Source organism: Pelodiscus sinensis, chromosome 2 (assembly GCF_049634645.1).
Source record: "Pelodiscus sinensis isolate JC-2024 chromosome 2, ASM4963464v1, whole genome shotgun sequence".
NCBI lineage: Eukaryota > Metazoa > Chordata > Testudines > Trionychidae > Pelodiscus > Pelodiscus sinensis.
The window spans coordinates 100,899,189-100,915,131 of NC_134712.1; the positions used below are offsets into that span (position 1 = coordinate 100,899,189).

General features: G+C 41.6%; 1 protein-coding gene across 2 annotated transcripts; it reads left to right on the forward strand.

The window, feature by feature from the left end:
* Nucleotides 1-5,493: 5,493 nt before the first annotated feature.
* On the forward strand, nt 5,494-11,463 carry LOC102452094 (nuclear transport factor 2-like). Of its 2 annotated transcripts, none has more exons than XM_006134009.3 (5): nt 5,494-5,851; nt 8,626-8,737; nt 9,746-9,817; nt 10,866-10,964; nt 11,284-11,463. In XM_006134009.3, exons 2-5 carry the CDS (start codon nt 8,639-8,641, stop codon nt 11,395-11,397), a joined length of 384 nt encoding a protein of 127 aa, XP_006134071.1. In that variant the 5' UTR covers nt 5,494-5,851; nt 8,626-8,638; the 3' UTR covers nt 11,398-11,463. The 2 variants fall into 2 exon arrangements, with proteins under 2 accessions (XP_006134071.1, XP_006134070.1); XM_006134008.3 differs by having other exon boundaries at nt 5,497-5,732.
* The last annotated feature ends 4,480 nt before the right edge of the window (nt 11,464-15,943 follow it).

A 15,943-nucleotide genomic window follows, 5' to 3' on the forward strand; every position in this document is an offset into this window, starting at 1 on the left:
TTTTACTGGACTAGCCACTAAATACAACTCCTGTGCTGCTTATTCTCCACCTCCTTTCCGTCTTCAAACTAAAATGTTCTCCAAAACATGGGGAAATTAATGAAATAGTACTAAGTTTCACCAGAAAACAAATTTTAAAATCCTAATTATTAGAAATGTGGGAAGATCCCTTCTGAACTCAAATAATTATGGTATTAGAAATATGAAATACTCTTTATCAGCATTATACTGAGGTGAAACTTCTTGTAATACATTATGTACACCCAACAAGCTTATTTGCTTTGCCTTGATATAAGTGTAAGGAACTATCAAGATGAAAATAGTTCAAAGAACTTGATTATATTTTAAAAGAAATATGCTAAATTACATTTCAAGTTACGTGCAAATTTGCATATATGCACAAAAAGGTACCTTCCCTACATCTCAAAGATTTAATAGATTTTGTGCTGTGATTTCATATTACTAAGGTTTATTTTTACAAACCTTGTATAAGTATTGAAGTATTGCACACAAAACTACTAAAATAGACAAATCACCTTAGTATCATGACTTCCATGCAGTCAGGCAACATTCATGCTCCAAAAGATGCACCTTTTTCGTTGGGAGTAGAATGAGCAATCATAGCCTACGCGCTTATTTTCTTGTATACGTTTATTTATAGTATGCATTTGGTTCGTGTTTCTAACTGTGAGCAGGAGTGGAGAATTAAAAGCTCACAATTTACAGAACTTTAAAAAGCTGATATTTGCATGCTAACAAGCAGTTTCTCTTGTAACTCTCCTTTCTCCTATGGCCTTGTTTTCACTGAGAAAGAGAGCGTGTTTTTAAAATGTACTAGCTTTAATCTACATTACAAAATTATGTTGTATAACTGCATTGCTCAGGGTTTGGAAAATCTATATGCCTGAGTGACAGTTATACCGCCCTAACTCCCAGTGTTGACAAGCACTATGTTGAAGGGTGGGTGGCTGGTTACACTTTCACATTCCATGTACAATATACCTAGGCTATGTCTACATTGGCAAGATTTTGCTTTTGCGCAAAATCTTGCCACCTGTCTACACTGGCCGCGAGTACTTGCACAAGAACACTGACGTTCTAATGTATAAAATCAGTGCTTCTTGCGCAAATACTCTGACACTCCCGCTCAGGGATAAGCCCTCTTGCGTAACAGTTCTTGCACAAGAGACCAGTGTAGACAGGCAACATCAATTTCTTGCACAAGAAAGCCCGATGTTTTAAATGGGCATCGGAGCTTTCTTGCACAAGAGAGCGTCTACACTGGCACAGATGCTCTTGCGCAAAAGCACATCTTTTGCGCAAAGACACATACCAGTGTAGACTCTCTGTTACTCAAATACTCTTTAACGCAAGAGGTTTTGCGTTAGAGTATTTGCACAAAATCTTGCCAATCTAGACGTAGCCTTACTGTTTCTCAGGGATGTAGAGTGCCTATGCTAAAGGGAGAAACTCTCCCATCAGCATACATGGCATCTTCATTAGGGAATGTGAAAGTGTAACCATGCACACAGTTAACCAATAAGCTTGGGCTTATCGATTAACCTTCACAGTTAGAAGCCAGCTCCAGACGCGAACTGGCTCCCGGGGAGTTGACTGCCGCTCTGTGTCAAATGTTCCTGATGCCATGGTGGTCCCACTCTACTCTTAAGTGGCTCACTGCTGCTGGCAAATATGTCTCTTGAGCACAGTGAGGCAGCGGCTTTCTGCGCTCTGGCCATGCCTGAAAGCACCACTCCTGCAGGTACCATTGGCCAGTTTCCAGCCATTAGTGCTGGAGGCAGGGACAGTGTGTGGAGATCCCCTGCTTGTCACTCCAGAAGAGGCACATAGAGATAGAAGCAGCTGGCTGCCACTAGCCTGGGATGCGGAACTGTGACAAACAGGTAGGCGGCCTGAGCACCCTGCTGCACCGTGGAACTTGTAGTGTCCCAGAAGGTCATGGCAGACCCAAGGGAAATGTTTGACTGACCAGATCTGGCCCATAGACCATATTTTGCCCACCCCTGCCTGGATGGCCTTCAGATGCTACAATACATTCTGGATCCCTAGTACAGTCCTTTTACCTCTCTCAGCTTCCCCTCAGGACATTTTTGCCTGTGAATGTCAGGTAAGCCTGGCTATTTTTAACTATTTCAAAGGCCCTGCTGATCTCTTCCAAAGCTACCTCTTGCCTATTTTTTCCACCCATACCTAACAACCCTCCAAGTTTACCCAGGCTCCTTCCCAGCAATTTACTTCCTGCTCCTCCACTACCATGACTCCTCCAAGCAGGCCCGCCAACAGGGAGGGGGGCAACTGCCCCAGGGCTTGTCCATTCAAAGGGGCCCAGGGCTCCTGGTCACTGCTGCCACAAGCCCTTTAAATTGCTACTTGGAGCACTTTACAGCATACTCTAGCCAGCTCTGAGGGTTGGGGGCAGGCATAAAGGGCTGGCTGCCCCTGCACCTACCCCTTCCAGGAACACAGAGGAGACAGACAGACACATACAGACACCCCACCTTCGTCTAGGCACCCGCAGAGACTGGACACCCCAGCCTGGCGTCTTTGCCTTGCTTCTAAGAGATCTGAGAAATACGTTTTCGGACTGTAGTTTAAATGAATTATTATTCAGAGTTCTGTGTCAATAGGCCTAGTAAGAAATCTATTTGACAAAAACATTTCCTGAATCTTTTTTTGTTAACTTTGGTATGTAGACACACCCTAACAGTACAGACATTTCAGAATAACTGCTGTTATTCCAACATAATTATGCGAGCAACTGCACAGCTATAACATTATTTTAAAATAATTCTGAAATAACAGGAAGCTTATTCCGACTTCTGTAAACCTCATTCTAAGAAGAATAACACCATTTTGGAATAGGGGCTGTGTAGACGCGCCACTACTGCTATTTCAAAATAGCCCCTTACTAGGGCCATTCTAAGTTATTCCTCCTGGGGCTCTAAATGGAGATTGCACGTCTACATTAGGGAAGCCTGCCTCGCACTAATTTTGAGGCTTCCCTGCAGTGTAGATGTGCTATTTCGAAATAAGCTATTTCAGAAAAACTATTCCGAAATAGCTTATTCTGAAATAACCGTGCAGTGTAGACACAGCATTATAGACCTACTTTGACAGGTATTTTGAAATAAATGACCAAAAATAATTGAAACTGTTGTGATTATTTTGACAAATAAAATATGCAGAATTTTCTAGAGTCTGAAAATATTGTACACAGAATTTTTATTTTTTTGTGCAGAATTCTCCCAGGAGTAGCATATATTCTTTGCTAGCCATCCAACAATGGCTGGCCATCCAACCTTTTGAACAGGTATATTTAATAACATTCAGATTATCTACCTAAGTCTTTCAGCCGTATCTACATAAGATCTATGCTTTTTTTAATGTGTTGTGAGGTTTCAAAAACATCACTAGATGTTTGTCCTTATATTTCTCATGATTAGTCTTAGACAATTGAGGATATTTATGCAACTATAAAATGATTTCCTCTTTATATTCATGAGTTTGAGTTAATGGGTTTTATGAGTTTCTCTTTTACATACAAGGAATTTTTCTACAGAATTAGAAGAACCTAGATAGGACAATATGTATAGCTTAAAGATATAGCAGAAAAGCACATACAAAGTTTGTGAACTGAAAAAATTAACAAAATAAAAATAAATGCTAACATTTTCAAGTGGCCCTCTAAACTTATACCCACAAGCATTGAGTAAGTCCATGTATAAATCGCATATACAAGAACAAAGATATTTTGTATGTATAAGTAGAGTAATTCAGCATCTAACTACTCACACTGTCCTGGCAAGCATTTGTTTTCATGTGCAAATGTGAGTTTTATCAATGGAAAAATGTTCAGGAGCAATTTCAGAGGCTTGTTTCAAAACTTTATCCAAAATACTTTAAATACCATTTTCCTTCTCTTCCCCCTCCCAACCTGCCTGAAAGTGAAATCTTTACATTCACAAGTATATCACTGAAAGTGTTATGCAAGACAAATCCATGATATTGTAGTTCCCCAGCAAAATTTAAGTAAAAATTCCACAAAGGTGCATCTTATATTTACATAATAACTTTCATCCTTGACAATCCCAAAGCACTCAACTGGGGAGCAGCCCCTTCTGGGACTGGAGTGGAGAGCATAACAGTGAACAGCAGAACTATCAGGGTAGTCTAGCCCAGTGTTTCTCAACCTTTTTAAATAAAGTACCCCTTTTAAAAAAAATAAGTACCCCCCAGTAAAGTGCTGTAATACTTAAAACAAAAATTCAGTTTTTTCCAAATTTCAGTGGTGTTGACGTAACCCCCCCTCCTCCCCTGACTTCTCTTGAGTACTACTAGGGGTACTCATACCACTGGTTGAGAAGCACTGGTCTAGCCAGTGGTGCTATTTCAGGATAAGTCTGGTATCCTGAAATAGCATTTTCCATGTCTTAACAGCATGCCTGTTGTTATGAAATGCAAACAAAATAATGGGCTTGCTATTCCAACGTGCCAGTAAACCTCGTTTCACGAGGATTAAGGGCCTTGTTGAAATAGAATCTCAAAATAAGCTACACAATTTGCATAGCTTAAATCGTGTAGCTTATTTTGAGTTAGCGCTGCTGTGTAGACACACCCTAACTTGAAATAAGCTACGCAAACTGAACTACAATTGCGTAGTTTATTTCAAAATAGCTTATTTTGAAATTGAGAGTGTCTACACGGCACTTATTTTGAAATAGAGCACTCTTCCTCTGACTTCCCTTACTCCTCCTACAATGAGTGTTACAGGAGTTGGAGTAAGAAGTCCTCCATCTTAACAGTATTTCGACATTATTTTGAAATAACGGCCTGCTGCGTAGATTCGGACTAAGTTATTTTGAAATAATGCTAGTTATTTTGAAATAATGTTTCTGTGTAGACATAAAAATTTAGGGTAGATAAACAAAAAAGAACAAGATCCATATCCAAGTGAAAAGGAAGGCGCTATTTATCTAGTTTATTCAGAAGAATAATTATATGCAATCTGCTATACTTTTATTTGTGTAAAGTGTGCTACTGCATAAGTAGAAGTAGAAGTAAAGTGCGCTACTGCATTTTTAGCAACAAAAATGGATTAAGGCCAGTTTTAGATCTAATACAAAAACTGGCATGTCAACAGCACAAGAGACAGATTCAGCAGTGACTCAGAGCGGGAACAGCAAGCAGTCCTGTGGCACTAGAGACTAACCAAATATACAGCACCTTGAGCTTTCTTGGGTAAAACCCACTGCATGAGAAGAGCGCCACTTACTCAGCAGCCAAACCCACTCCACCCCATAAGAAAGCCCGCTGGACTGTCCTTGTCCCCTCCATGTCCTGATCCCAGCCCCTGCACGTGGTAACCGATGAGATCAGCGCCCGAGCCTTACGCAGTATCACTTTCGCTTCTAACGTGGGCTGATTGGCGCGCCCCATCCCCGGCGCCCCCAGCGGCTGAGGGCAGAGCCTCCCCTCCCCTCCCGGCCAGACGGGCTGCTTGCAGCGGCGGCGCTAGAGGCGGGAGCAGGTTTCCCGGCGGGGACTTGGCCGGCAGCCCAGACCCTGCCCCAGGGCGCCACCTCCTGGCTGCAGGAGGCCGCCACAAATAGCACGTGCGCAGCAGGCGCCGCTAGGACACAAGCGGCGGCCGGAGTCTGGACCAGCCGCGTTCGTAGCAGCAGCAGCCGCTCCGCGTGTTCCTCCGCAGGCTGGTGGGCGGCGGCGGCGGCAGGGGAACCCGCTGGGGGTGGGGCGGGAGGGCGCTGCAGGGTGCGTGCGTCTTGCTCTGTCCTTCCTCGGGTCTCTGGTTGCACGTGCGCTCGGCTGCCCAGTGGGTGGTTGCTTTGGGGGGAGGGAAGGCTTAAGCGCCTGGGCGCTGAGTCTGGGGTGCAGCCTCGGGGCGGGCAGCCTGTGCGCTCAGCTGTGAAGCGAGGGTGGGAGCTGGAGACTGGCTCTGAGTACCTGGGAGGGAGGGGTGGCCGCTTTAGAGGAGGCTTTGAATTATATTGAGCCCAAATTTCCAGGTGCAGTCCAGCGTTTGACTGCGCAGATTGGCCCCCTTTCCCTGGTGGGAAGGGGTTCACACAGTCGCGGGGATTTACCCTGTTTTCCTAAGCCCACGCTGCTTGGAGAGGGCCAGTGAGGAGAGTGAGCCTTGCAATCCTTTCCCTAAGTTAGCAGTGTCCTGCTAATAGGATCTGCTTACAAGGGAATTAAAAAAACGGTGAGACTATCCACATCTAATGTGTTCAGGTGAACACCTGCTACTGGTGCTCTTCAGGCTCTCTCCATTTCTAAAGAGGCTGTGAACTGAACTCTTGTTCCAGTGACCCAGGCAACCCTTGTGGTAATTGGGGTTGTACAGCTGTAACTGTAATTTTTAAAACCCAGGGGAGAGTTTCTGCTTGGCTCTCAGTCTTAGGTGTGGTCTATTTTAGAACATTAGGTTGGTTTAACAACACTGCTCAGGAATGTTTTTTCATACCCCTGACTAAAGGGCCCATATGGTGATAGGTCTTCCATTCACCTAGTTGCCAGCTGGCTTGTGGAGGTGGATTACCTAATACAGCAGGAGAGCCCACTTATCTTTTTAAGTGGAGACAAGCCCTTCTCAGTTGGTGGATCTGCAGGGCCAGTTGAAGGGCAGCTAAAACTTAAGTCACTACTATCAATAGAGGTGTTTTCAGGAAGAAAATGTCTGGAAAGAATAAGTATGCTTTTTCACAATAGAACTGAACTTTTAAGAGCTTAAATCAGGGGTGGGGTGGGGGCTACTAACCCACAGAAAAATCAGTTGGGGGCTGCACACAAGTGAGAAGCAAAAAAAAAAAAAACCTACATTGATATAATCCTAACGGAATTGGGGAGAGACCCTTCTCACATTCCTCTCTCACACCAGAGCCTAGAGAGGAGCCCAGCCTAGTAGATTTTGTGTGCTCCAGCCCCGTGGTTGGGCAGCAATAGGGGCTGGAGCACTTTAAGGCTCTCTAATGTGTGTGTGGGGGGGGGAGGGGCAGAGGGTTGAGCATCAGGGGTGGGATCCAAGCAAGTAGGGCCTGCATCTGGCCACCAGGCCTGAGGTTCCCCAATCCTAGCTTAAATGTATGGAGTCTTTATAGGAATCAAGTCCTTCATGTGTCAAAACCGAACCTCACTTTCTGTTATGGATCACTTAAAGTTTGTAGTTTTGTGTGGGTGGGGATGTTTTTTGGGGTAGTGCATATTAATGTAATGAGGTATCCATGATGGCAACAAGAGAAAATTAGGGATTGTGTATATTGGTTTAAACGCACAAAAATATCCCACTTGAACGGAGATCCATTAGTCAGTTGTGTACTTTTCATATGTCTGTGCATAATACATGCAAAACTCTACATGCAGAATGTCCACATGAAAATATACCTATTTGTGCCCCTTCATAGGTACCTGCAGGAGTCTGTTACATAAATCCAGCAATATTGCTGTTGTGGCTGGAACAAAAAATGTCTAGCTATGGAAATCAAGAATTTTGACACATCCATTTGTGTCCTTGTCTAGATTAAGATTTACAGTATAGTATCAGCACTTTCAAATCTAGAGACTGATTGTGTGAACTAAACTAAGCTGCACCATTGGTTTTAATACCCCACGTAAGGTTATTTTATTAATCACGACCCTTTGAAAGTCTTAAAAAACCACAAATAGTCTAGCAGCACCTAAAAGACTAACAAAACATGTAGATGGTATTATGAGTTTTCGTGGGTACAACCCACTTCAGATGAATGGAGCATTAAAAGTCCAGATCCAACAATAAATAAAGCAAGGAGGGGAAGGGGGAAAGTCTGTTCAGTGTGCTTTGTTTTAGGTGGTAGGGTGTAGGTTTTTTGTGGTTTTTTTTGTGTAAACATTTAGCTCTGAGCTATGAACTTGAAATTGAGTTTTTAAAGAATGAGAGGGTCTGAGATGTATTTGTGGGTGTATGAGGGATGTCTCTCAATGCTAAAGTTAATAAACTTGTGAATATGTTTCCAAGATCACAACAAAAGAATGGAAAACATTAAAGCCTCAATTCTGCAATGAGCTCCATGCAACCAGATCACCCCCTGAAGCATTGTTATTTTATCAGCTACAATTGGTTAATAACGTAGTAAAAGCATACTGATTGGTTAATTAAAGGAGTGTTTGCTAAGTTTTCCGAAAAAACTTTAATTGCGTCCACACTGCAATCTCTTCCTTCTGAAAGAAAATCAAAAAAACAGAGGAGTTTTTCCCACTCTGGTAATCCACATTCTATGAGGAAGAAGTCTTTTCCCAAAAAAAGCTCTTTCAGAAAAAGGCGTGTGTGAATGGAAAAGAGGGAGCTCTTTCAAAAGAAGAGGAAAAAGCACAGGTGGCCACTCCTTCCATAGTAATCATAGCTGAAATGCAAGATAGTGATCATACTGAATGGTCACTATCTTTCGAAAGCAGATTACTTTTTTGATGCGCTTTTGCAGTGTGGACACTCTCTTTTGGAAGTTTTTCTGGAAGATCTCTTCTGGAAAAGCTTCTTCCAAAAGAAGCCCGCAGTCTAGAGATAGCCTTTTAGACTTAACTTCTAAATATTTGCCTTCTTGACAAACTTAGAGAAAGAGCAAGAATGGCGGAGACACCTATGTGGGAGCAAGTTGGAACAAGTTTTGTGCAGCTCTATTACCAGCGTTTTGATACCAGCAGGGTAGAGCTAAGTGCTCTCTATGTAAGTATCGGTTTTATCGTGATGCTTCAAATTTTTAACTTTCTCACTGATCATTTTGAATGATGACTTTAAAGACCTGATGTATTCTGCGCTTCCGCTGTAAAGACAGTAGTTTTTATGAAGAAATGTTTCTAGATAGACTGAAAACAATTACATATCCTCCACCAGACTGAAAACAATTGGGCTGTGTCCAGACTCAGGGGTTTTTTCAAAAAAAGTAGCCTTTTTTCGAAAAAACTTCACCAGCGTCTAGACTGCAGCCGCGTTCTTTCGAAATTAAATCGAAAGAACGCGGCTTTTCTTTCGACGGTGGTAAACCTCATTTCACGAGGAAGAACGTCTACTTTCGAAAGTGCTCTTTCGAAAGAAGGCGTTCTTGAATGTAAATAGGGCTTCTTCGAAAGAGAGCATCCAGACTCACTGGGTGCTTTCTTTCGAAAAAGCGGCTTGCTTTTTCGAAAGTTCCGCATGCAGTCTAGACGCTGTCTTTCGAAAGAGCCTCTTTCGAAAGAGGCTTGCAGTCTAGACATAGCCTTACATATCCTCCACCAGTCCTAATTCTTTAAACTGCTTTACCTTATAAATTATTATTCCTGTTCAATAGTCTCCTCTTTTGACAATAATTGTCAAATTTTTAAAAAAATTTCTGAGTTGCAAAAATCTCATGGGTGGGAGGTGGTGGTAGAAAACTTGAACTATGAGATACTTCTTCACCATGATAGATGTCATCAAAAGCTAACAGGAGAAATGGTGTGTAATGCTTTCTTTATCTTCTCAAGTACTTGATTCCTCCATTCTTTCACCTGATCTTATAGGCCCACTAAAGACCTCTATGGGGAAACAGGACTAGTGATGGTCCCTGAGATCTCCCTGACACATCTTAGGAAGGCAGCAGCAATCTGGTATCAAAAAAGCTTGAGAAACACTGCTTTAGGATATATCCTCAGACCCTTCAGTCTTACCTAATTTCTGTAATATTGATATGAATAATTTTGTTCTCTTTTTCAGACAGATGCTTCTTGCTTATCATGGGAAGGACAGCAATTTCAAGGAAAAACAGCTATCATGGAAAAGTTGATGGTACTGTATATACTAAAAGTTATTTAAAAATAATAAAATTTGCTGAACTGCTTTCCTATCTCTTGATTTTAAAACAGTTAAATACCACATCGTTCTCATAATTTAAAGTGGAAGGAGAACACCAGTGACCTGTGTTGCATAACTTTTTGGAGTTTAAAAAATAATCTGATTGCTGCAACGAAAGTGCTGTTAAAATTGCATCATGAGTTTCCATGTTTGTTCAATAACATCTGCTTAATTTACAAGTCAGATACATTTTAAGAGTGCTACCACCTCAAAGTCAAGTTGAGTTCTTTCCTCTTCAGCACACATGAGAGCTTCTGCAGGCTGAGTTCAGCCCTCCCTTATACCTATTAAACCTTGTAACTATAACTCAGAGCTGAATTTGGTCCTATAGTTGAAACTTAATGAACAGCTCTGTTGATGAGTGGAGCAGTATAAAATCCAACTCCCTTAGCTTTGTCTGCTCTGCTAATAGGAATTAAACACAGTTAAACTGATCAGTAACTTTTTAGTTTTAGAGTATGTGGTACAAAAGTGTTAAACTGCAGCATATTTAAACACCCACTTAAGACTATATTAATATCTAATGCTATTTTTGCTAGCTTTTTAACCCTCCCCCCTCCCCCAAAAAAGAGATCTGCTGTTGACCTTATGAAAATAGTTTATCTTAAGGTTGGGGAAAGATAGCATTTAGAAAATGCTATCCTTCCAAGATCTTTGAGCAGGGTTTTTGTACAGTGCAGGGAGGAATTTCTATTCTCTCACTTCAGACATAATACTTTCTTGTAAAACACAGTATTATAGCTCACTGTACTAAATGTTAACTTCCCCCATTAGATTTGCTTTGATTTTTCACCGTTAAGATCTGACATTCACGTGGCCAAACACTCATACAGTACAGCTAGAATACAAAAATGCTAAGTTGCATGGATCACGGACCATGCAGAGTACCAAGTACACTGCTGGAGTAGAACTATTAAGTGAAATACTTGCACAAATATGCTTAGCTTATGTGAGATTTTTTTTTTTTATCCCTCCTAAACAGAGTCTTCCATTCCAAAAAATTCAACACAGCATAACATCTCAAGATCATCAGCCAACGCCTGATAACTGTATACTTAGTATGGTGGTTGGTCAGCTGAAGGTGAGGCTGACAAACTGTAATGCTTTGATTGGTGTGTAAGGAGAAGCTTGTTGGTCTTAGAAATATTCCATTTAGAAATACAGTGTTCTGTTATTGTAATTACATCAGTTTTTTAATTAGAATTCCTGTTTGAGCCTGAAGTAATACCACTGATGCTGTATCTTAATAGTTTTTGTATCTTGAATAGATTTAAATATCTACCGCCTATCTTTTCAATTGATACGTGTAATGCTATAGACTTAAGTAGTTTTTGAGGGGATTTGGCTTGGACACATGGGCTATATTTCCTACTTTTAACTATTTTTTTTTATTTGTTTAGGTGGACAATGACCCAGTGATGGGGTTCCACCAGCTGTTTATTCTCAAGAACATCAGTGACAATTGGGTTTGCACCAATGACATATTCAGACTAGCCCTGTATAACTTTGCTTGAATTTTTTTTTGTCTGTTTCTATTGCCACACTCAAATCTGACACAAAAATAAATTGTTCTAAATTTGTTCTGTAGTGGTTTATGCAGTCTGATTGAAAGACCATGCACTTCATAGCTGATGCTTCTCTTCCCTTGTCCTAACTATATCTTGGTGTAATATTAACTTATAAATTGTAGATAGAAATGTGAATTGTTTTTACATTATGAATATGATAGTCCTGAAGCTACACTTTACTATATATAAACTATGGCTTTCTAAAGTGTTGGGAGCATCAGCCTCTATAAAATGGGGAAGGGAATGGTAATGGGATACACTACACAAATGAATTGATCAGGAAGGTAGGCACAAAGTCTTAACCAACATTTTAATATGTCTGCTTAAACACTAGGGCGTAGGTCCAGATCTGGTACTTCGGTCCCAGGTTTTAAGCACCATTGTGATTCTCTCTCATGCACGCAAGCCACTCAGGAGCTACCCAACCACATAGTCATCAGCATTCACTCAGCATTTAAATGTGCTGTAAATGCTCTCTAACTGCCTCTGGGCATGCACAGTGCTGCCTCACTTACTTATCCAGGCAGCCAAGTTCCATTAACCAGGAAAGATAGATGAAGGAGCACATGTAAGAGGGGAATGGTCCTGCCATTGGGAAAACTTTCCTGGCTTCTATACTACCCTGGTGAAATGGGTTAGCGAAGGATCTGACTGAGTCCCTGTTCCCTCTGCCTTTACCCAGAGGCCTTCCTGACTTTGAGGGCCCCCTTCCATTCTCCTGCATAGCAGTCCTAACTCCCATCAAGGCTGAGCCCAGGATTCCTGGGAGGGGGTCTTGACCCTCAACCATACTGTGGTCAGTTAGCTCTACCTAATGTGTCCCCACTCCAGGGTGCCTTCTCCACAGGGATGCTTCTCTAACCCACTGAAGTGTTACATACAGTTTATAAAAAAAAAGAAATAGTGGGAAAGGTTAGTGGAAAACACACATCTTTGCTTTGTGGCATGAGGACACAAAGCCGGAAAAAAAGCGGCGGACATGTTTATTTAAATCCGCGGGGGATATTTAAATCCCCCGCGGATTTCCCTATTCTGACTTACCTGCTTTGCATGACTTTTCTGGAATTTGGGGCCAGTGTAGACGTAGCCTCCATGTCTTAGGATCATACATCTTTGAATTAATTCTGATTGGAAGTGTAACAATGGATTACTGAAAAATAAATATAAATAACCTGCTAATTGCAGCTATACATTTTGGGCATGTATACTGCAGTTACTTCTAGCAATCCGAAATGCCAAATCACAGCAGAATATAAGCTACCAGTCCTTCATTTAGGAAGGTTTTGAGGTCAAAAGCCAAACTCAGGAGAGCAGTGCTGCAATCATTGTGCAACATGCAGCTGAAACTTCTCATTTTCACCACTCTGAGGGGATACAGCCTGCCAGGCACCTACAGTGGGATCCACACTGACATGTACTCAAAAAAGAAAGATCTGTTACTTATCCTAGAATAACTGTGGTTCTTTGAGATGTTATCATCTGTGTTCCATGACCAGCATTATATCTCTGTTAAGTTTTGTCACTGACAAGAAACAGACAAGGTGGGTGAGGTAAATATCCTGGGATTGAGATGGTTACCCCTTCAGTGACTATAAGACAGTTTCCAATAGAGAAGAAAAGTACAGGCAGTGCCCGGGTTAAGTCAATCCGACTTATGTCGGATCCCTAGTTACGAACGGGGGGGGCGCAGCTAGTGCGGGGTGCCCCCCCCCACTGTCGCCGCCTCCGGCGGCGCAGGGGGCGCTTCCGCCCACCAGACCAGGGAGACACGGAGCTAGTGCCCCTCCCCAGCAGACCAGGCTTTTCTCGCCGCGGAGGACACGGGCGGCAGGACCGCAGCGCATCTCGGCGGTCCCGCTGCCCACGTCCTCCGCGGCGAGTCCCCAGCAGCTTGTCAAGTGGACTGCTTAAAGGTTCGGGGGCAGCCCACCATGCAGAATGTCCCAGAGGCATGGTTCAATGCTTTTTATGGAGAGTTTTGAAATTGTGGAGTTTTGTTCTGAATAGGAACAAAATGTTTGAGAGCCCCTGTTGTTTAACCTTACTAAATAAATAAATACAATCAAAAGCAAATAATCAAAAGGTTGACTAACAAATCTGAAACCTCCTCCAGTAAAATTGCTTTTTAGCAGAAAGTTGGTTCATCCACTTTTTCAAGTAATTCCTATACGAGAGAGCACATACTTAGAAAAAATATAAATGAATAAAATAACCGTGTTTTCCTTGTGCTTTTACCTCAGTACCTAATATGCTGTCAAAATCACCGAATCCATCCATAAGTATCTCTGTATGAAAACACGCAAGAGAAATGGACTTTCATTTTTGCATTAAAGTAATGTACATAGTTAATATGATCCTATATACATTACTTTGCATCATCTCTTTACATTTGATGGATCCCTTTAAAAAAAACAGGAAAGAAAGGAAAAAGAAAACTACTGGCAATTTGACACTTCTTTATACTTGGAGTTTGAAGGCGACAGTGGGGGAGGCACCCTGCACTAGCTGCTTCCCCCCAGCAGACCAGAGAGACACGAAGCTAGCGCCCGCCCCCCCTCCCCAGCAAACCAGGGAGACGCGGAGCAGCTTTTCTCAGCAGACACCTCATCTTGAGAATAAAGGACTGAGGGAAGTGAGGTGTGGGAGAATAAAACTGAGCTCTGGAGAAATGTTTGGCTAGAGTTTCCCCTACAACATGTACCAGTTCCGACTTACATACAAATTCAACTTAAGAACAAACCTACAGTCCCTATCTTGTACGTAACCCAGGGACTGCCTGTAATCTTTTACCTCTTTTATCCAATGAGTAGTTCTGTGGGCCTTAGAGGCTAACAAAAATATAGAGTATCATGAGCTTTTGTGGGCAAAACCCACTTCTTCAGCTCATCTGAAATGAGTTTTGACCTTGAAAACTCATGATACTATTTTTATATTTTTGTTGGTCTCTAAGAGTACATCTACAAAGCAGTGTTATTTCAAAATAACAAAATGCATGTCTACACAGCAAGCCATTATTTCAAAATACTGTCGAGATGGAGGACTTTCTGGTGTGTTGTAAGCAAGACACGAGAAGTCATTCTTCCACTCTACTCTGCACTAGTTAGGCCTCAACTGGAGTATTGTGTTCAGTTTTGTGGTCTTAGCTGTTCACATCAGTTTACATTTGTGATTGCACATTTCTACTATTAATTAATAGTTTTGTCTCTCCCACTTGAAGGTCTTATGTTATTCGTTTAAAGACTGTTGAGTTGCAAGATAAAAATAAATGTTACTGTTTTTGAGTCTATGACCACCTGGCCTAAATTAAAATATTCCTACAGATTATGTATGGTGGCAGCCATATACCCACTGTCATAAAGAGAGATATGCTCTGATTTATGAATTCTCCAAGAGTCAGAAACAATGATACTGACCATTTCGGGGGTAGCTCAGAGACCTCAGAACTAGAGTTTACTGCTCGGTGGTTACCTCCTGAGTTTTGCCTACAAATTATAGGGATCATTTCTGACTTTTCAAGAAAATTTTGTATCTTTCTCCCTAACCTTTCTAATCCTCCTTCAGCAATCTTTATCATGCAATTCTGCTTCAGCAGGATGTTGAATCATTCATTGTGGCACAAGTAACGGAACCCATTCTAGCTGATCTGAAAAGAATTGGCTTCTATTCCAACTGCTTCTTGGTTCCTTAGAGGTCAGGCAGATTGTTCTCAGAAAACTTGGTTTTTTTAAGAAATTATATTTCAGAAAGTATCTAGGGTCAACAACTTCTTTCCTTTACCAGGACAGAGTCCAGGACCGTGTTTTGAAGAACAGACTATAATTTAGCAATCCATCATTTCCATAGCTAATCCATCAGTCTCACCAAAGATCTGTATTTCACGATAAGAAAGAGCTACTATTCATTTCAGATATTCTTCGTGGACTAGCTATTGTTCTGAGAATATTTACAAATCTCAGTGCTCACTATTTTGCCACCAAAAAACTTCATATCTCTCCTTAGCTGGTAACTGGCTCTGAGGCCTGGTCTACATTATAGCGGAAGGTTGAAGTAAGATACACAACTGCAGCTATGTAAATTGCATAGCTGGAGTAGATGTATCTTACATCATGTTTCCGGCTGTTCACACAGCGGGAGGCCGACAGGAGCAAACGCTTCCCTTACTTCTCACAAAAGGTTGAGTACCAGAGCTGCCCTCAGCATTCAATTTATGAGTCTATACTAGACTCTCTAAATTGAATGCCAGAAGATCGACCTCTGGAGCATCTATCTGCCGGTAAATATAAACGTGGCCTCAGAGTCTAAAAATGATAACATTCTGTAATAAGTTATTTATTACACTGACAGAACCAAACCTTTCAGACTAATGCCCTTTTTATTTTTAGTAATAGAGATGTAGCCATGTTAGTCTAGTCTTACTGAAACAAAAGAAACCATCTTGTTAGTCTTTAAAGTGCTGCATAGTCCTGTCTTTTTATTTTTAGACATATATGGA